The sequence below is a fragment of the Neocloeon triangulifer genome, unplaced genomic scaffold (genome assembly GCF_031216515.1).
Source record: "Neocloeon triangulifer isolate White Clay Creek 2 clone unplaced genomic scaffold, ASM3121651v1 ptg000006l, whole genome shotgun sequence".
Classification (NCBI taxonomy): domain Eukaryota; kingdom Metazoa; phylum Arthropoda; class Insecta; order Ephemeroptera; family Baetidae; genus Neocloeon; species Neocloeon triangulifer.
The window spans coordinates 1,228,461-1,249,853 of NW_026775549.1; the positions used below are offsets into that span (position 1 = coordinate 1,228,461).

Consider the following 21,393-nt stretch of genomic DNA (forward strand, 5'->3'; position numbering starts at 1 on the left):
TATTTCACAACTAAAATATATAACCTCAAGCTCTCCATATTTCACTCATACATACGAAGCGCTAGACTTTTGCACAACGTGATGGGATCTCCAGAAAGTTTCCGCATTTTAATGCAAAAGAGGAAAAATTCCAAAGAGATCTCAATTTCTACTCTCTGCCTCGTTATTGTTTTATGTGTAGTTTCCGTTATCTCGGTGAACTTTTACATGCACCAGACAACGGTAAGGAAATGGGAAACTATTTTTCTTTTATAATTCATTTTTTAATATTTGCTTACAAAGTACATAATTTTTGTTCAAAAATATTATTGAAAACTTTTTCACACCAAAGTATTTTTTTTCAACGAATTCAACAGTTCATGAAAGTGGAGGAGGCGATGAAAGTACTGGCAAACCTTGCAAACAATGAGAAGGTGTACAGAGATCTTTTAATCAAGGTAATAATGTCACAATTAAAAGTAACATCATCAAGCTTATGCAATTAAAAATGATGTTTTAAGTGTTCATTGAAAAATCCTGATAGCCATGTGGACGAAGAAGATGGTGACGAGGGATCAGGTTTTATTTTTTAATTCTTTTTACGAGATAACCCCATCCTCATTGGTAATTTTAAATTAGTTTTGTACCTTTTGAGATGAATAAATAAATACGAATATTCTGTGTGTGTGTGTGGTTTTTTTTTTCATTTCTACCAGTTCTATAGAATTTTGGAACGTCACACTTCCTTGGTCCGCGAAACACGGAAGGCCTGCAATTTACTACGCGATCATAAATTTCGACGTCTTTTTTTATTCGCCCCATGTGTGTGCGGCGGATATAAATCAAGACGGCTGACCATATTTCCTCAGAACAAACTCAATTTGACAAGAGTTGACTGGGTGGTAAATTATTTTCAGAGGGAGCGAACGCGCGGGCGTTGCGCCTCCAGTATGTGTAGCGCAATAATAAAGTGAGGGAGTCAAAAAGGAGCGGCCCGTGTGCAATAATTCGAGAGCGCAGGAAGTGCCGACATGATTTGTGAGTCGCCGGGTCACGAATGTCGTCAGAGACGCTCTTTCTCTACTTTTCGCCACACTTTTAACTTTTCCGTCCTTCTTATTATTGGATTTGCTAGACACGGTGTGGAGTGAGAGAGCAGCACGTTCCGCACCTGAAAAGTAAAGGGCTGCACCCCTTTCGAAAAATTCTCTCTCGTCGTCGCTTTTTCCCATTAATCCGTTCGATTAACTGCCAATTCAGCCCTCTTGATGTTTGCCAATGCGGATTGCATTATTGATTTCATCAAAGCGGGCCGAGTGGTGTGGAGAGAGTGATGCTCGCGTAGATTGAATCGGCCCTCTCAGCACACGGTGGCGGCGGAAGAGAGAGCGCGCGGCGAGCACACCAATTAGGCGGGCCGTCCCCATGCCAAATAAGCGGCGGCTCGAAAGCTTCCAGGCACCTGCCGCCTGTCTAAACAATTTGTCGCGCGCCCACCTTTCTTATATACTCTCTCTTTCCTGGCACAGCTGCTGCAGGAAATGGGGCGCGTTTGCCGAAGCTTTTCATTATTATTTGATCTTAATTACTGAGGGAGGGATTCGGGAATTTCCTTAATGGAAATGCGACGCCGACTGCGGATCAATTTCATTCAATTATCAGCGATTTATTTATTTATTTATTTTTTTTTTACAATTTTTGGAATTTTGCAATGTTTTTTTAAAGTTATAGAAAAAATATTTTATGCTGAAAACTATTCTAGCACATGCAATACACTTGAAAATTATTTAATACATCTTTTCGCATTAATATGTAACATTTAAAAAACTAAACACTTTAGTTTTTATTACATTCTTTAAATATATAAATATAAATTAAAATTACATACTAAAATTATTTTTAATTAAATTTTATCTTTTTGATATTTTTTACTGCACAATAAAAGCTATTTTATATTAATATTATCCTTTAAATAATTGGTTATAAATTTAATACTACATTCACCCTCAATATTTTTATTTTATAATTATGATTCAGTGTTTACACTGTTAATGCATAAATTAAGATATTTAATTCTGGACTTGATGCCCATAGGCTGTTTTGCTGGTTGATAGAAAATATGTATTGCAGCTTCATTAATCAGGTTTTAGCTATCAAATTCTATACGATTGGAAAACAAATTATTAATAAAATAAAGTTAAATTAAATTAATTATGGACTATCAATAAGAAATTATTCTTAACTCCGTGTTCCATTCGTAACTTGATATTGAATATTGAATTGGATTTTATATTTTAAGAAATAAGCCAAATGTGTAATGTAAAATTCCTTCCCGAAATGTAAAACAAAAATCCTAATCTATAAATTTCAAATTGATACAGAGACTTCCTCTGAAATCTACGGTATTTTTTTTTGTTCAATTTTTTTTTTTTAATATTGTAATAAATGGAGCGAAATGGAGAAAAACTATGTATGTTTGTATCTAATAAAATTGTTCTTCCCTATTCACAAAGATATTCGAGTTTGCCCTATTTTGACTCCCGTATAAGTCAATAATCATTATTTTCTAACCTTATTGTAGAGGCGTATCATTTACTCCAACGATCTATACAATATATTCATGGCAAAATGAGAAAATTGAATCAACCTCAATGCGTTGGGCAATCAAAGCTCTCTGGCTGGGAAAGCCTTCTTGAGCCTAATTAATTCCGAGCCAGGTGCCGCGCTCGAGAGTTGACGTGCACAAAACAGGCTCGGATTTCCGTTCCGAGAAGTCTCATTGGCGGGGGTCGTTTGTCGTTCGTTGCACCCCGAATTCGAAAGCCCATTGTCCGGCGGCGTCATTTCCATTCGGTGTTATTAGAATCGATGGCGTTTTTCTTTGCTGCAAGAAGAAGCACGCGAGAAGGATGGCCTTTGTTTCGGCGAGAGTTAAAATCCAGCCACGTCCCCTCGTGGCATGACCCCATCAAACCCTTATGGGCTCCTATGGCGGAGGAAGGATATTGGCTTTTGTTCACGCCACTCTCACGACCTCCGATATGTCATCAAACGTCGACGGCCCGATGAAATTTTTATTTCGGGAACGTAAACGGAAGGCTTCTTTCTCTTGTGATTTATTTGATACACCCTCATGAAAAAAAAACGTACACACAGTTCTGATTTCGCTTGGACTGATAACAAAAACAGAAGAAGAGCCGAGCCGCCCCCACTGGAATAATTAATTGGCTCGGTCTTAAATAGAGGTCAATGAGTTGCGTGTTTTTTTTATTTTGGCGTCTTGCAACATTCGCCTCATTTCACTTCCTTGTTGTGTAACGTGCTCATGGGCGATCATCAATCTCGGACAAATTTTCTCAGTCGCTCGTGCGCTGAATAAACATGCTCGCGGGGCTTTTGAGCAACAAGAATAATCCGGCGCGAAATTGTCAAACGGCAGGGGATGTGAAAAATGAGAGGAAAGTCTGTTGCCGACTGTGAAACGAGCCCTGGGTAATTTGCTCCCAGCTCTCCGTCAGATGAAAATTTTCCTTTTCTCTGCATTGAAGTTGTTTCCATGCTAAAGAGAGCAGAAATTTATGCAAAGAAAGAAAAAAAAAGGAAAGAGACTTCATGTTTTCATATGTTAGAGAAAATATATTAAAGTTTGCAGTGAAGATTTTGAGTCGTTTCCAAATGAGCTTAACGTTTTGTCAAAATGGATCGATATCATTATGACAATGCAAACTGTCTACATCAAAGCGAAACGTCTGCAGGCTATGAAATCGATTTTGCGCTAGAGCTTTATAGTTTGTCAAAAGAGGCGGCTCGAATATAATGACGTGCTCCAATTTACTTGTCAACGTTTGAATGGCTGCCTTGAAATAATTGATAACTTAAAGTGAAGGACATGTGCATTATTTTGATAAGAGTCTCTACTTCAACGACAATGGCGTGGGTTAGCAAATTGATAAAAACCGTAATTAAATGCCGCAAACAGAGTCGAGTATATCTCTGTGCAAACAGACCGGAGCCTGCGATTGCTCCACAAAGTTGCAGCGCCGAGAGAATCCCAAGCAGACGAATTTACGGTGCATTCGTTCGCTCGGTTGAATGGCCAACATAAATATACGAGGTCAGCAGCTCCACTCTGCTGCATCCGCGCGCGCTTCATGACCTACAAAACCCGTGTTTTTCCGCTCTGTGCAAATAGACTTTACGTATTCTGCACGAGCATCTCTTAAGGTCGCCGTGCTCTCTTCAGCTGCACGACAAAGCGTCGCTGAATTTAATTTCTCCGGGTAGAGAGAGTAACAAGCTTTTTGCATTTTCGCCGGGAATTGCTTTCGCTATTTTTGAAAGCGCCGGTTTTTGCGACTCTGAAAGTGTCTAGACTACGATGGCGGGTCTTGAGAGTAGTTGCGAAAGCAAAGAAATTAGCAATGCCACGACTACTCTTCTTTTTCAGACATACATTATATATGAAAGTTTCCAGCCCAGTAATGGTTTGAAATGTCTGCCAGAAGATGAATTCTCCGCAAGCTATAGGGCCATTGTTGTTGACGCCAAAAGAAATATTTCGGAAGTTCTTTCACGAAATGATACTTAAAATATGTATGATATTCTCATTTTGTTAATAGTTTTGCTGTTTGATTAGATTTAATACAAGCAAAGAGTTTAAAAAAATTAAACTACTTTAAAAAAGCTACTATTATTGTACTTACTATTGTAGACAAAAGATTATTTTATATAGATTTTTGAATTTAAATTATTTCCTTGATTTTGGTTGATTATAGAATTTATTAATTTACAATATTCAGCATTTCTGTTTTGTCTTATTTTTAACTTTTTTTGTTATTTAATAATATTTTTACTGAACAAATTCAGCATCATGTTCATAGTATTCATAAAATATTTTTAGTATCACAAATTGAAAATTCAGTCTACCTGGGAATGTCAAATAGTTGATTGAATAAATTTAATGTCATTTTATCAAAATATTATCCTCGAATACAAATTTAGAATTAAAAAGTTATGTTTCCAAACCAAAATTTCATTCAAATACAATTTTCTAGTGTTAAACGTCCTTGTGCAGAATAAACGAGACATGCAGGGGTGCTATTTTTGCACACAAGTATGTGTGTGCAGTGATCTTACGAAGCGGCGCCACCGACCTTCCCGACAGTGTATGGGACGAGTGCGACAATAAAAAATTGTATATTTGTCTCGGCGAGAGCCAGACGTCTGCGAGTAGAGCGGCTCAAATTCTATTTCTGCAGAATACAAATGAAGTAAACGCATGGAAAATGTTTCGTGCCAAAAGCAGCAGCTTTCGCTGCGGACATTATTAAAAAGAAGCAACGTTCCGCCGCAACGTCCAAAATGTGTACGGCTGCAATTTCATATTATTTGACGCTTTTTCTGCAGCGCAGTAGCTCTCAATTTAACTCCCGAGTTATGAATCCTGCAGAGGTTCAAAGAGAAAGAATATGTGGCCGGGGGCGCGTTCCACGTAAATCCCATTTCGGTGCCGTGTAATAAAATTTCGCCAAAAGGGGAAAACCGCGCGTCGGTTTGGCGGAGCACAAGGAGTAGTCAGTCAGTTTGCTGTCAGCAATTATTTAATTAAAACCGTCTCCTTCATGCAGCGAAAGTTGAACAAAGTAAACAGCCCGGATAAAAAGAGAAGGCACAACTTTTCGAGTGCTTCCTCCTCGGAGCAGCGGAGGCAGGTATGAGCGGCCCGAAAATTGAGTTATCAACTCTGCTCTTTCATCTTGTGTGCTTTTGTTACGCGACCAGCTTTGATGGCGTACATACGAAAATTATACAAACAAAAACGTCAATTAGATTTCAACTCTCGGCGAGGCAATTAAAACCGGAATGAAATTCCTCAATCAAAATTCACATTGAATTATTTCCTCGAGAGGAAAATCAGAGAAATTTGCCATTAAATATTTGCACTCGTCAAAGTTCATGGCTGCGAAAAGCCAGAGAGCACTCGATGCCTTTTCTCCCTACTTTTGAAAAGTCTCTCTCACCATTCCTGTGTGCTCAAACATTAATTAGTCTGCAAGAAGGTGCAAGCATTATTTCTCAGAAAGGTATAATAATCCTCTTGTGCGCAAAACTGCTTTGTGAAGTGGAAAAAAATTGCAAAGAGAGAAAGAGAATAACCTTTCCTCTCTCACCGTCTTTCTTTGCTGCAACTAATTATTGCTCTGCAGTTCCTGCGAACGCGCAAAAAGTCGCTTCATTATAATTTCTAAATTAGTGCAAGTTTTTGTTCCGGCGTGCGGCGCCTCCAAGGTCGGATCTCATTTGCATATCGCCTGCCCATTAACATCTGACCTCCGCCGCCACGACTACTTTCGTATGCAGCAAAATTTAAATTTGTATCATATTTGCCTCGCTCTGTGCTTCAATTGTACCAAGAGAGAAGAGTTTCGTATACAGAAACATTCACGTGTAATAAAATATATAAACTCGAGTACTCGCAATGCTTGTTGAATTACAAGTAGTAGGAATTACCCCGTGCGCTGCATGTGTTGCTTTTCTGGAACAAGGGTCTGCTGCAAATCCACTGGAGCGAATTCGCGCAGCTATTACGACTTGTGTGTAGAAAAGCTATGTGGCTTTTTATCTGCTGGCAAAAGCAGCCTTTTTCGCGTGATATATTATATTGTTTCTCGGTGCCGCTCGTGCGACACGCCGTTGAAAAACAGATGCGACACTTTCTTCTCGAGCCAGCGCGAGATAATTAAAAATAACAGAAAGGAGAAAAAACATTTTGCGCGTGCGACGACGGTGAATAATGCCGTGCAGTTGTTTCTCGTCTTACAAAACCAAATTGTTCTCCAGGAGAAACTAATTATAACGCGCACTTGGAGATTGCAATTTGCGAGGGAGGAAACTAGATACATGCGACACGGCGGCCTAGTTACATAATTATATAAATGCTTCGGTGAATCCTGCTGCGCAATTTGAATTCAGCTACGCTTTTGCTCAAAATCAAGGTTAAATTCTGGGGTGAATGCGAATTTCAGCTTCAAAATGAGAGAAATATGACATGCAATCTAAATTTACATAAATAAATAACATATATTGATAATAATTATCAAAAGGTTTTTCTTTTCAGGTTAAATCATATTTTTATTTAATATTAAATTGTGTCTGTAATAAAAAAACTTATCATTTATTAAATTCATGAAAGCATAAAAAAATTGTTTTTATAATTTATTATATCTTTTATTATCTTTTTACCATATTTAATTAAAAAAAAAACAAATATAACATAATTGCTTTTTATTATAAATATTATAATATTCAATTTGTTGAAGTATTCCTAAAAAAACTGGCGTTTAATTTCATGAAAACATAAATTTTTAATCAACACTGCTTAGTGCATCAAAGATATTTTTATAAGCTAGAAATTTCACCTAGTTAGAATGGCCTTATTATTAACGATTATTGAATCAAAGTATTTATAATGATATTAGTAACGAAAATATTGAAAAACATAAATTATGTAATTTGTATTATTAATTGATAAGAGTTTCAACGTTTTTTGAAGTCTTTTAAAAGATGCTACAGCTCTTCATCATTCATCAATCACCATTTAATTTGAAATTTGAAACCTAAATCTTGTCACTGAAAATTTTGAATCTAACAACTGGTTCTGTGATGCAATATAATTTAATTTGGAGAAAATTAACAATTTCATGGTAATAGATATCTTATAATTTTCCACTGGCGCAATTTACATCAAATATATCACTTGAAAATATATTGCAGGAGATTTGCGAAATTCGTGGCGTGCTGTGCTCGTTTTAATTAAATTGGGCTTCAAACAGGAAGCGGCTGCGGAAAGTGCGAAGCGCCGGGCGAAACTAGTTAGGCCGGCTCAATTAAATTGGACACAGATGTGCGTGTTCACCATCCGGCGCGCCGTAGCACCGCTGGCTTTGATGTCGGCGCAATCCACACTCACTGCAGGCAATCAGGGCGCGATCCGGCGGGCGCCGCGCTACACGACTCAAACACCGCGTTGTTCTTCTTTGGAACAAGCGGCGTGACGTCAGCCCTTGATTTACGGCACCAAGATTAAGCGAAGCAGCAGAAATGTATGGAAGTACATCAGGGTTGGTGTTTGTGCGTCGTGGTGAACGCACCAAACATCGCTAACCCCATTGATTTCACCTCCGTTGTTTTGTTTGGCGATAAATTATTAAGGCTGCTCGAAACTAAACCAAACGTCGGGGTCGAGAGTCTCTCGCTGGCTAATTTAGATAAATGCACTCTTGAATAGTTTGCCTTCCGCGGTTAATTGTTGATAATTGAGTGGCCTGCTTGCTTGCACGGGTCCGAGGGTGATTTATCGGTGACGATAATTATGCCGGACGGCCTCTACCTTAATGAAACTTTGCACTAACGATCCGCCCGTGATGTAATGGACCTGAATAATTCGTGGCTTTGACCCGAGTACGCAAGGCAGAACCTCGTTATTTCCGCTAAAATTATATCACCTTCGCTCGCAGAATAAGCAAAATCGTACGGGAAATTGTTTTATTTATGTTTAAATTTGTCACAATCTTTGAAAATCTATCATTACGTCAGTATTGTGTTGGCTTGAAAAAGTTGAGAGTTCAATTCGCTTATAAGAATTATTAAAATTATACTGGCCCATGTAAGATAGATAACTATTCCCTTCTTAGGTCTTCATCATGCTCAACAAACTCAATTCTGGAATATTTATTGGTTTTTTACGGTTGATAATTTTGTACATGTATTTAAAGAAAACATTGTCAACAAATAAAATTAATAGTAAAGCTTATAAAACAAAATTATTGTAATATCATTACGATATAAGTTATTAAATATCAAAATTAATATTAAAAACATTACTATAAAAAAATATAAATGAAATAATATTTATTATTTAATTTTATAATTTTTGCACATCTTTTTTATTATCAAAATATTAAAATTTTTAAGTGACCAGTGCTTTGTATCCGTAGCATCACAGCATCCTGAGCATCCAGATGATTTTTGCTCAATAAATTCAAGAGAATATTTACTCTGCATAAAAGTTTTAATTTTAACATAGCAGTGAACAAAATTTATTGATTATCCTGGCGAATGAAGCGGTGAAAAGCCGCAGCGGAGTCTACCCTGGCCCAATCAAAGATAATAGTCCGCCAACAATAACGGGTTTTAGTATTTTTTTTTTGCCCCAGCCCGACGGCATATGAACTTGTTGCAATAAAATTTTACGGCCGTCCCAAAAATAACACTTTCCCATCCAAACAGAAGGCAGAATCGGACGAAAAAACGTGACAAAATCTCATTCGTCCACTTTTGTCATTTCACCGTCGATTTTGAATATGCATGACGGGCACGCCTGAAAAAATCGTGAATATGCAACGTGCCACTCTGGGCGGCTGCATCGGTTGCCTACTTGCCACAAAGCAGCACCGAGAGTGCGTAACAATAAAATTTGAAAATAATAATTCCCTCGGCAGTGCGGATTTTTTGTCCGCGGCATGTTTCGCATGACAAAAGCATGGCGCTCTCTATTATGCGCGGGCGCTCATTTCCATTCCGAAATATGAACAGACGTGTATATATGCATGGGGCTGGGAAAGAGCGGGCGAGAACAAAGCGCACTGCAGAATAATGGCCATCTCGAGCCGCCGGAGAACACGCATTTTCGGCAACGCGATACATACAGAGTGGGTCTTTGTTTTTTATCTCGGCGACACGATGACCGCCCCGCCGCTGGTAATTTTTGTGAATGAAAACGCGGTGCTTTGTGTTTTTGGGGCGGAGGGAAAATAAAAATACGGTATTGCCTGCTGGGAAATAATTCGCGGGCGCACCTCAGTGGCCGTGCAAGAATTTAAAGAGAACGTTTGTTTCACTCTGAGAAATTTTACAGTTATTGTCCCGTATAAATTTCAGCTGCGTGCACACTGTTGGTCTTTTTATGTGTTTTATTGCGTGGCAGTGGTGCGAGGAAACGCTTTTTTCTGATTCTTTGTGTCGCAAATAGGCTTGGCATTCCCTTCTTTCTCTCTCAGACATTTAATTTACTCATCAACTCTACATCCCCTTGCTTCCTTTTCCCCTTTCCTTCACATTCCTGGCTGATTTTTTCCAATGTTCTCTTCCCCCCTCTTTCCACTCCCTCAAAACTCCTTTTTTACGTTCAAAATTTCTTGAAGAGTGTTTTTTTTTATAACATTTAATTAAGACCTTTTACAGACTTAAATTTTCATTCAGTTTGCACTTTACTTGATTAATTCTCGTCACTCTCTTTTCCGACTTTTGGCAGAGGAGAAAAGAGGTCCATCCAGACGTGCCTTAAGTTTGCTAAAAGGATTGCCATTTTCTTTCTCTATTTTCCTCTCTTTCTCGCGCGTCCTCGTCAATGGAAAGAGTTCTTTCGACTTGATTTTTATTGGTGAAAACAAGCTCGGCTGGCAGCAAAACTGAGCGCGCGACTTATTTATGGAGGTGTGTAGTGAAGCAATAAAATTAAGATAAATATCTGGTAGGGCCGCAGTTACTTGGCACAAAAGTTTCCCAGGAGCTGCTGGATAGCCGCGGCACGCAAACTCGTTTTGATTGGTTCAGCCATCGATTTTCCTCTCAGCTCTTTCCGTGGTGAATTGACGATGACTTTGCACACTCGAGAAATTACCGGGACGATTTGTTTCTCGTGATTCAGTGGGACGGATTGTTTCTGGAGCAATTGACTTTTAAATTTATTGCTTCATCAGCTGTATGATCAATAAGGGGAATATAATGTAACACTATTTAGATTTTGATAGAAAAAACTTAACTTCAATTTTAGTTTAGCATTAATGCAGGTGGGTGGTTTTAGGAAATATCACAGGTTCTATTTAAAGTTATTGGTTTTACATTATTCTGCAGTGCTTTGTCTTGAAAAATAGAAGTATTATTGATGAAGGTTCTATTTACTTCATTAATCAAATTGCAGACAATAAATATTTATATCAAAAAGAAGAGCAATTGGTACGAAAATCAATTTAATGACACTTTCAATTATACATCCTAATTGCCTGATTGCTATGAATTAAAAAATATGAAATTATATATTTTAATAGAAACTTGACCAAATTTTTCCAGATAGACTATGCCAAATGTAACTATAAAAATATAAAATTTGATCAGCTAAATTAAATTAAATTATTAATTATGCTAATATTGAATTGAAGAATTTTAAAAATCAAATTATATAAAATTATCGCATAAATAATGTGGTTAATATTATTTTCTAAGCTAGTGTTTATTACACTTTTGTTGTTTGTAATATTTAAACAATAGTTCTAACTAAAAGTCTGAAAGAAAACTTCGCTAAATAGAATTAATTTTACATAAAAAAAAGTTCACATGGGAGGTGAAGGTGAAATAAAAGTGTTACAAACAAATAATAAAAAATAACTCTCCCTTCTCATAATTTTCAATTTAGTCCATCAAACCAAATTGAACCCTTTTATGACACTACTCTATAGCGATTGTTTCGCAGCATGTTGATTTTATTACTGCATTAGAGCCGTGGCGGTTTATTTGATATTTCACACCGTGCGCGCACCACGGAGACACAATGTTGTGAAACAAAAAAAGCACTCTCATCTCCCCAAGGAGAGCCTCACTCTCGCTGCAAAACGCAGCGGCTTATTTTCCAACCCTTTCTGCGCGATTCGAGCGAAAGGCAAAGCAATAATCGTAATAATAACAGTAATAATGCGCCCTTTATGATGGCGGCGCGCGCGCGAGAGAGAAAGCCGATCCATTTATCTCGATTGGCCTAAGAGCGACACACACCGACTCTTTGATGTGCGGAGAAGCAGCTGCCAGAGCCTCGCCAAATTGTTTTCCGCAACGCGCAAATTAGTCGTCTAGACTAACGACGTTCATCACCATCAGACGATAACGTGATTGGAAGGAGGGCAGCAGGCGTGCCGCTGAGAATTACAAAGAGCTGCACGCCGGAAATGTTTTTCACTCTAGCACACGAAAGATAGAACGCAAGATAGCCGCCCTGTATGTTTTGATTGCGAGATGAACCGCGGATCGATCTTGAAATTTGCAACTCAAAATGCAAGAGTGGTGTAGGAAAGCTGAAATTAAGGCAGCCATGCGCTTGTTAGAGGCAAAAATGTAGACTGCTATTAATTTATTGTCAATTTAATTTATAATTTTTATGATTCGTCTCAAGTTGGGCAGAGATTGCAATGAACTTAATTTTCAACTAAAAATTAATTTATGAAATAAAAATATCCGAAAAGTAGAATAAAATTCAAAATTCATTCTTTGAGTCTCAATACAAGATTATTTTTTCACACACGTTTTCTATGAAATTAAAAATCAATAAAAAATATGTTAAATTTATCAGTCAAAGTTATAAATAATCAATCAAATTCATCTTGTTCAGGAAACCCTTCAATCCAGTACTTCAGATGATTCAACCTATGAATTGCTAAATTTTCCAGAAGCCCATAACTTTCATTGGCCAATCAGAAACTGACCATCTTTGGCCTCCGATTGTGATTTGAATTAGCTTAACCCTACGATGCTCACCACTTTCTTTATCAATCAATTCATTATTTTTTGCAATTTTGTAAATAAACAGCTGCATTAAAATACTGCATGTTGATGGCTTCTTATCCAGAAACTTGGAAAAAATAGATTCTTGTCGACAAAAAACATAACAAAATATCAAAGATTAAATCAAACATTTTTTTAATGAAAATTTTGATATGAGGAAATAATCCTGCTGGTTCTTGGAAATTTCTAAATGTTCTTCAATTTTTTCCCTTCCGCTTTTCTACTTTTCTTGCTCCACAAAAGGAATCAAGTTCCCTGCGAACCAAAACCTCAAAGGAAAAATTATGGCATGTTTTCAAAGCAGTGCAGCTCTCAACTCGCAATTCCCGTTTCTCATAAATTGGCCCTCCTCTTTGTGCCCCAGGGTTCCCTATCATGGCCTGCTCCACTTATAGTTACTCACAAACGACCAAGTTTTGCACTCACATGGAGCTCCCGCCGCTCTGCGTCGGCAATAATTAATTCTCGCGGCGTGCGCAGCAATAACTCGTCTTTTATGCAACCTGCGTTACGGACGAGGCAATCGGGTCAGCCTGGCTGCAGCCGCGCGAGAGGTAATGCAATAAAAACGGAAACTTTGTGCACATCTCCTGCAGCCGGTGAGAAATATAGGGGTGTATAAAACCCGGTGAGCAATCTAGGCTATACGGCTGTATGTACTTCTCAGAGCCAACTGCACGTCTTTTTTATGCACCTTATTACATTAATCTCGGAAATGAAGTCGCGCCACAGCACGTATTGAAAATCCAATAAGTCAGGATGTGGAAAATGCGGTATAAAATTATGGAGATTCGATGCCATAAATAAGACAATGGAAGACGGAAAGTTGGCTTGATTTAGAATTCCTGATGCGGTTGACTTTGCAAACAACTTTGATCTCGGCCATAAAATTTGCAAGCTTGCAAGCTTCAATGGAGAAAATTTGTATTTAATGGGGAATGAAATTTCCAACTTAACGCTGCAATATAATTCCCTTACTTAAGTAAAATGAAATATCAATAAAAAAATTTGTAACACTGACAATGAGAGATTTCTTTGTCAAGTATTCATTCTGATTTCTTTCACTTCTTATAATTAATTACCTTATTTGTTTATAAGGCTTGAAATTAGAATAAAAATTATGAATTTTCTAAAATGCAAGGCTCGAGTTACAGGCTACTTTCTTGTATAAAAAATTATTGAATGTTTTTCATTTTTAAAACAATTTTTATAATAAACATAACAAAAAATAATATTAAATTGTTTTACTTAAAAAAAATATATATCTTCATATTATTAAATGTAATTTTAAATTTAAACGTTTAACTTTTTTGATAAAAATAATTATATAGAAGTATTTTGCAATAATTTATCTTGAATGTATAAACAATGCATCTCTGAAAAATTATAACATTTAGATCTAAAATGAAGTTTTTTGAATGTGTGTTATTATTTCAATTAAATTATCAGAATAATATAAAAAGAATTATAAAATGTAGCTTACACATAACCTGTAATCTCACATATTAAATTTCAAAACGTTCGTTCTTTCTTCAGTCTTGTTAGCTTAATTCTTACTTTACTGTGACGACGCAATATTTTCCAGGAAAAGTTGATTGCAGCAACGATTACTGTAGAAAGGGGAACCGAGTTCTCTCGCAATCATTCTCATTGCGGCACTTCTTTTTGAATTGAGCACGCCACGAGCACGCGTGCAGGCGAAAACTTTGAGAAATTACTGAAAACAAAAAGCAATCCGCTCGGAAATTGAATGCCGACGACACGCTCTGCTAAACTAACTCGTGGGCACACGTGCAAAAAATTAGCGGCGCGCGAGAATTTTTCCACGTGACTTGGTAACGCGCCGCAGAATAAATTGCTGCAGCAAACACACGTTTGCGCAAAGTGGTGAGTAAAAAAATTAAAACAATACTATACAGGCGCAAGTTTGCGTTGGTGAATCATAAATTAAAGCGCGGTTTCACAAATAAATTGCGTTTCAGTGCTTTGAGGGCGCTGCTCGCTGTTGCACGCTTTCATCATCCGTTCGTGGGACGCTGGAAAAAATAATAATGTCGCCTCAACCTGGCACGCGATTTCATAATTAGCCAATTACCCACTTTGAGTGCCGGCGCAATATTATTCGACGTGAGTGGCTTTGACGAGATTTCCGCGCCTGATTCGACTAACGACCAATATAATTCCTTTTCTTACCTTTCTCGCAGAAGGCGCCCTCGTAGTCCAGGTTGCGGCACTCGCAGATCGGACCGCTGTCCGTGCTGATGCAGATGCCACCGTGCTGACAAGGGTCGTGGTCTTCGCAGGCGTCGCTCGAGTTGCCACGAACTCCCTGAAACAACACGAATAAAGATTTGTAGAGCAAACGTCAACTGATTCTGATGATAGGAATTCGCAGATCAGATAAATAGTCAAATTGAAAATAAATCGCATTCAAGATTTTAGCAAATTTACATTTCAATCTTATTTTTATTAATTTATAAAACTGTTTTAAGTTTAATTCAAATAAAAAAGGCCAAAAAAATTGTTTAAAGATATTGACACTCACGGACATGATCATGGAAGAGGAGAACAGGCTTTTCCTCATTGTAAAATTGTTTTTATTATAAAAAAATTTGTCAAATCAAAGCATTTAAACAGGGACAATTCTCATGTTTGAATTATTTATTATTTGATTTTAAACATTACTTTAATCAATTTTAATCAGATTGATGCATAAATAATTTTATAGAATTTTACATCTAAAACCCAAACAATAGCTACAAAAAACACAATGAATTAAATAAATACGTTTTTAAATCATTTGAAGTCTTTATAAGCAATATTTATTAAAATACTATGTCCTACCTGAATTGATAAATGAATTTTTAAAATTAAGAAACCACAAATGTAGTGTTTTAAAAATAACTAAAAATATTCTGCTTCAAAACTAGGTTTTTTTTTCAATTCTCTGCTGTCTAATGGCTTCAGATTACATAATTTATACAACTAGATAAGTTAAAGCTCTTAATCTGTTCAACTGTTCGCGTAAGTTTTTATTTCATAAAATATAAAAATTTCACCTTCGCATTTGTTTTGATTTAAATTTTCTCCGTGAATTTCCTTTTAAGTATGATAAGTGCTATACATAAAAAATCCACACCATATATTAGCTTAGTGTATACGTACTTTCCTTATCCACGTGTGGATGTCAATTTGGAATAATATCTCGATCAACAATCTGAGACCGGCCTTGAACCCGCAGTTCAGACGGCGAGATAGCGGACACGCAAAATTTGCATCCGGCGCACTAAATTTAACCGCGACTCAGCGATAATGAATACGTTGGGCGATTCTTTTTCACGTGCAACACGATTCATCCCGCTTATTTTTTCTCCACCCGGCCATTAATTCATCGCGGTATCCCCAGCCTTCGATGTGAATAATTATATCAGACGGCGCGGGGCGTGTTCACAAAAGCTGCTCTTCGGGCCAGAGCCGATGGGAAAATATTTGTTTGTGCGATGCAAGGTGCGTGCTTTATCGCCGCACTCACCATCAATCTGTTGTTTTAGCGGTTAATCACACGGCGCGCACCTTCATACATATAATTAGCATGACAGAGTTTATTTAAAGTCCGTTCTTCTTGTGAATATGAAAAGTGCGAGCGCGCGTCGAAGCCTCAACTTATTGTTTGCACCACGCATTTTAAATTTTCATCGATGTTAATTCATGCTCACTTATATTTTAGACAGAATTTTTTTTTAAAGGAAAAAATAGCAATTCTAGGCTAAAATTATTAAATTCAAGGAAAATTTTAATTTTCAGTGTTAAAAATGTATCACTTCTGTATTTTGAAAATATAATTGAGTTCTAGAAGAATATAATCTTTATAGCTGAAATCATATAAATTGTTTAATTAAGACAATGTGATAGTAGGAAATATTGAATAATAATTAGTAACTTAAATTTTTTTTAGCTATTGTAATAATCGTTGTAATATTATTCCTCCTCTGCCTTGATCTATCTCTGTTTGGATCTAATAATTAACCAATAAATATTTAAATCAAGCTGAACGCATTACCATAAACAGGGAACAAATTTTGTAACATTTTTGATAAATCTGTTGCTGAATGCAGGCATAAAACATTCATAGTAAAAATATGAGATTTATCAAACACAGTCATCAAACCATGCTCTATTAATTATTACTTTTTTTCCGGAGAAAGAAATTTTTATCTGGTAAATAAATTACTTCTCAAGAGACTGAAATTTTGATTCCTCGACTTTAACAATTGTATTTATTTATATTAGCATATTAATTTATACAAATATGTCTTAGCTTATATTCTGTACTTATTTCTCTTGGAATCTGTAGAATTACTAAAGCATCCTGGAATTATTTTGTAAGCGAAAATAACTTCCGTCGCAAATGGAATTCGGCGACGGAGCAGAGAATCCCGGTAATTTATCGGAAATAAATAAGATTACAGCAGGAGATTTGGCGCAAATCCTTCGCTCACGAATTTTATTTGAGCTGTCAGTGCTGATTCTGATTTAACTCGGGGCGCAAAGGGTTGCTCGCAGGCGCCGCCGTGCTGATAAAACAGCAACACTTAAGAGATTATCGCGCAGGGCGGGCGCTCACAAAGCGCGCACTCACGCTCTCTCATACATAACACCTTGGGCAATATTGGGTATGGATAGATAGGATAGAGCAGGGTATGTTCACTCAAACCCGGCGGGACTGAGCCCTAACACGGATTTAACAAAACGAACTGGCGAACGACATTTTAAGGGGGGCGGCGCACGCCTGCAATGATAAAGCGCCCTGGCCCATGTTGACAGCAACACCAGCCTTCGCTTTCTCTCTGGGCCACGGGATCACAGGTGCCATACGCGCCGATTTATAAATAAATAAAATATAGAGAAGGCACAACACAAGTCTCAAAGTCTCTTGTGTCACCTTAGAATGCAAGGGAGACGCATAAATTTTGCAAAAAGGTCTAAAAAAAATTGCTAAAACTTAAATTGCAATGTATATTTGGAATTTCATGATTTTAAAATCTAGTTTGTTGCATCAGATATTTAATTTTTAATACGTGACCAAATAAAAAGCAGCATTTCAAAATATTTTCTAGAAAAGGAAAAGAGGCGAATAAAAAAATATTTACACTTTGAAAGAACAATTATTCCTTTTTTGTTAATCATAAAACAATATTTCACGTAACAAAGGAGCATATTTTCCAATCAATTTTTTTTTTAACTTTTGAATAGCTTGATTTGTAGTTATTTGATTATATTTAATGATCAATAAGCAGCGATAAAAAACTCAATCGACTAGAATTTTAAAGTCTTTAAAGAATAAAAATACTATTATGCAAAAGCAGTATTTTTTCATTAAATGTCTCTTCATCTACTTTTCTTTTGAAATTTAATTAAAGAACGTGGTTTCGTTAGCAATTTTAATGAAATAATTAAAATTTCAGAGTTAAGCAAGGCCCGTAGGATTTAGTGCCGCTTAAGTTCAAAGGGCAAGAGTGGTAGGAAAAGAAAATTTTAAAGTAAAACTCCTCTCCAGAGAAGTGTGTTTTACTCTTCAAAGTCGAAAACTTGGCTCAAACAAAGCCACCACACCGCACACCGTGACGAACTTTGAGATTTAAACGAGCCGCCCCCGACGTCATTTATTTTTCTTTCAGCCCATCTCCGGTATCAGCGTATTAAAATCCACCGCCGCAGGCACAGGGGAGCGGATTAATTCAGCGGGGACGCAACACACGCGAAAAAGGTACCGGAGCGAGTTTTACGCGCAAACTTTCGAGCGGCTGCCACTTTCGCGCATACGCTGTAATTAAGGCAAATTCGTCGGTGTGCGTATATTCGTTTTAAGTAATTAGATATAGTACGTAGCAGCACACACGAAACAGCGGTGGGGGTCTTGCTTACACACATTAACTGGAGAGATGTTTATTGCGGCTTAACATTCGACCCGGCAGCCACCGTGTTGCAATGCAGAGCATCTGGCGCGCTACTTTGTCGACGGGCTCATTCAGCAGAATAAAGAGAGCGATGGAATAATTGCCAGCAGCCGCTGCTGCTGTGAGATGCATTCATACCCTTACATATCCGGCCTCTAATGTAGCACAAGAAAGGATTAGGTGAAGTCAAAGGAAGCTTGCAGAGGAATATTATGCTTCTCCTTTGCACAAATGGAAGATAAAATCCAAATGCGTCTTTACAGTTTTATTGATTATTATTATTAGTATCAAATAAAAACTTTTATTTTTGATTATTTTAAAACACGTTTAAATATTTTTGACAGTTTTTAATAAATTATATCTATTTAAAATTGTTTTGTGATTTGTATGTTATTATTAAAAATAGTCTTTTGATAATGTGATTCAAAAAAACAGCGATAGCAAAAATATTTTTTATACATTTTAAATTATACAAATAATGTGATGGTAGAAAGCAAGTCTCAATTATTATAATAAATAAAATTCCTAATTTTTGGAGACAGTTGCTAATTTTGTGGCAGAGATTGGAATTGGATTTTGATCATGTTGAGTCATAAATTTGTTATTTAAAATTTCAACTCCTTTGGTTTGCTTTATAGATTTTAGAAAATACTTAATATCTTTTGCTGACAATAAATATGAATTAATTATTAAATTGAAACAATTATTAAGTCTTAATTTCATATTTAGGTCGGGGCGTCGGTGATTTTTCGCAATAATGAGCGATTATATTTTTAGTCTCTTGAAGACGCTGTTATTTATTTTTCTTTTAAACTCCTTTGAATTTGTTTAGTGATTAGCATTCAAAATAAATTGACCTGCAGGTTACAAAAAAATTAAAATTTAGTATTTTTACTAAATCAATTAATGCCAAATATATGCAAAAGCAAAAATATTGCAATATTTTTTTATTTGATGGAACGTTGCGGCATAAGTTGAAAATAATGTAAAAATCCCCCCAAAGCACAAAGCCATTCCTCCACTTTGCTTATAATCCGAGCAGATTTTGTGCGTGTACGTCGTTATCAGGGGTTTTGTGCGGCGCGCGGGAAGGATGGGGCTTGAGAGTGCATAATGCGGCAGCGAAAGTGGCTGCCAACAAATGTGGGCCATTACTCGTGCTGCTGAACTACTTCCGACAGCCAGCGGTCCCACCGAGTGAAGAGTGGAGTATGCAACCTGCTCAGTCGGCGAGTCGAGCAGGTTGCATAACCCAGTTCACCGTTTTTCATTTTTCATCTTTGACGACGAAAGAGAGTTCAGTGGAAGGATTGATTAAATTCATTCGGCGATAATGAGTCACACTTGAAAAGAATAGTAGGTCAATGGTGAAAATGGAGGTCAACGATTCTTCGGTCAGAAATAATTACATGTGTAATTAAAGTTTTAACCCTTCATCATTTTTCTCTCCGGCACATTTTACAACTAAAAAGCAAGATGATGAAATGAAACAGGACGTTTACACGACGGACCAGTTTGCATGAATGTTTCCGAGCAAAACGTGCAACAATAAATCATGCCAATAATAATCCAGAACAGCAGCATATCCCTTTTATTAATTTGTTACGCGCGCGTTTTTCTCGCTCGGCGACTTTTTGCACGTGTGCCCGCCCGCGCTCCAGAGAGCTCGTTAATTACATCAGCATGCTTTTCCGCCCCTGCCTCCTCCTCTCTCGCTACTGCTTGTGGCTGCCCTGAGGCCTAAATATCTCACTCGCGTCCTTTCTTGCTCTCTGAATGGAAATCCAATTATGAGAGAACACACACCCCGTGTGCCTGCGCACAATAGTTCCGAGCAGGTACATTCTGCAGCGAGTAACTCGAGCTTGATCTTTATCCAGGCGAGGATAAAATTTCACTCAAATTTGTTCTCACCTTTCAGCCCTAGGCAGGCAATTTTTTTCATCACAACAAAGCTGCCACCAATAAGGTAATGAAAAAAGTATGACGGTATGAATTATATTACATTTGTTCCTTTTTTTCTGCTTTTTCCAAAGGGATGAAAGCGAGTCCATTTTCCAGTTTCCAATTATTATTGCTAAATTCGTATAATAGAAGAAAAATTAGAATATACGATTTTTAATTCCGTAAAACAACAAAAAATTTGTTGTTTAGAGAGAAAAATAGGCGAAAAATTATATTAATGAAAGTGAACCCCCTAACGTCTTGCAAGGAAAATGCACCTTTAAGATCTGAATTAATTAGGGGTTCTTAATTAAGCGAAATATATTAATTTTTTTAAATAGCTTCATAGCTTTTGACTAGTAAAATAATTTCATTTAAAATTGAAACGAATAATTAAGAATAATTCTAATGATTTTAATAAATTTATAATAAATGCGCATGTATAAAAATTTTTAATAATTAAAAAACTTTAAAAATTAAACTGAACAAAAAAGGTTGCAAAAATGTGAAGTTAAAATTTAAACAAATTAATAAAACATAACTTAAAAAATATTTTAAACACATAAAGGCAGTTAGGACTGATTCTGTGTGCTAGGAAGAAAAATATTTTATGAGAAATAATTTATTTCAAAATGTGAAAGATAGTATAGATTATTCTAACTTATTGCTAGGTGAGGTATAAGAATATAATAAAGAAGAGTACCAGAGATTAATGATGTATGTGAGTGACTTTAAAAACTATAAATAAATAATATAATGGCAAAAACTTTCCATGCTTATTAAAATAACAAAATCGTCTGATTGCCTGAATTTACTTCTTAATGATTTATTAAACCTAAACACCCTCATACTTCCGTAAAATCTTAATGGATTATGAAAAATATGAAATTTAATTTTAGAA

At 36.6% G+C, this 21,393-nt stretch overlaps 1 protein-coding gene and 1 long non-coding RNA gene across 5 annotated transcripts in view; one reads left to right on the forward strand and one right to left on the reverse strand.

Moving 5' to 3' along the window:
• The window catches only part of LOC132194094 (neurexin-1), a 90,223-nt gene that overhangs the window by 38,798 nt on the left and 30,032 nt on the right, over positions 1 to 21,393 (reverse strand). For all 4 annotated transcript variants that reach the window (XM_059615169.1, XM_059615171.1, XM_059615170.1 and 1 more), the window contains one exon: positions 14,785 to 14,920. In XM_059615169.1, the coding sequence (XP_059471152.1) occupies positions 14,785 to 14,920 (136 nt within the window). The remainder of the gene's footprint in view (positions 1 to 14,784; positions 14,921 to 21,393) is intronic.
• LOC132194108 (uncharacterized) lies at positions 14 to 664 on the forward strand. The gene is made up of 3 exons (XR_009441515.1): positions 14 to 222; positions 357 to 437; positions 501 to 664. It is a non-coding gene; the product is annotated as an uncharacterized LOC132194108 (long non-coding RNA).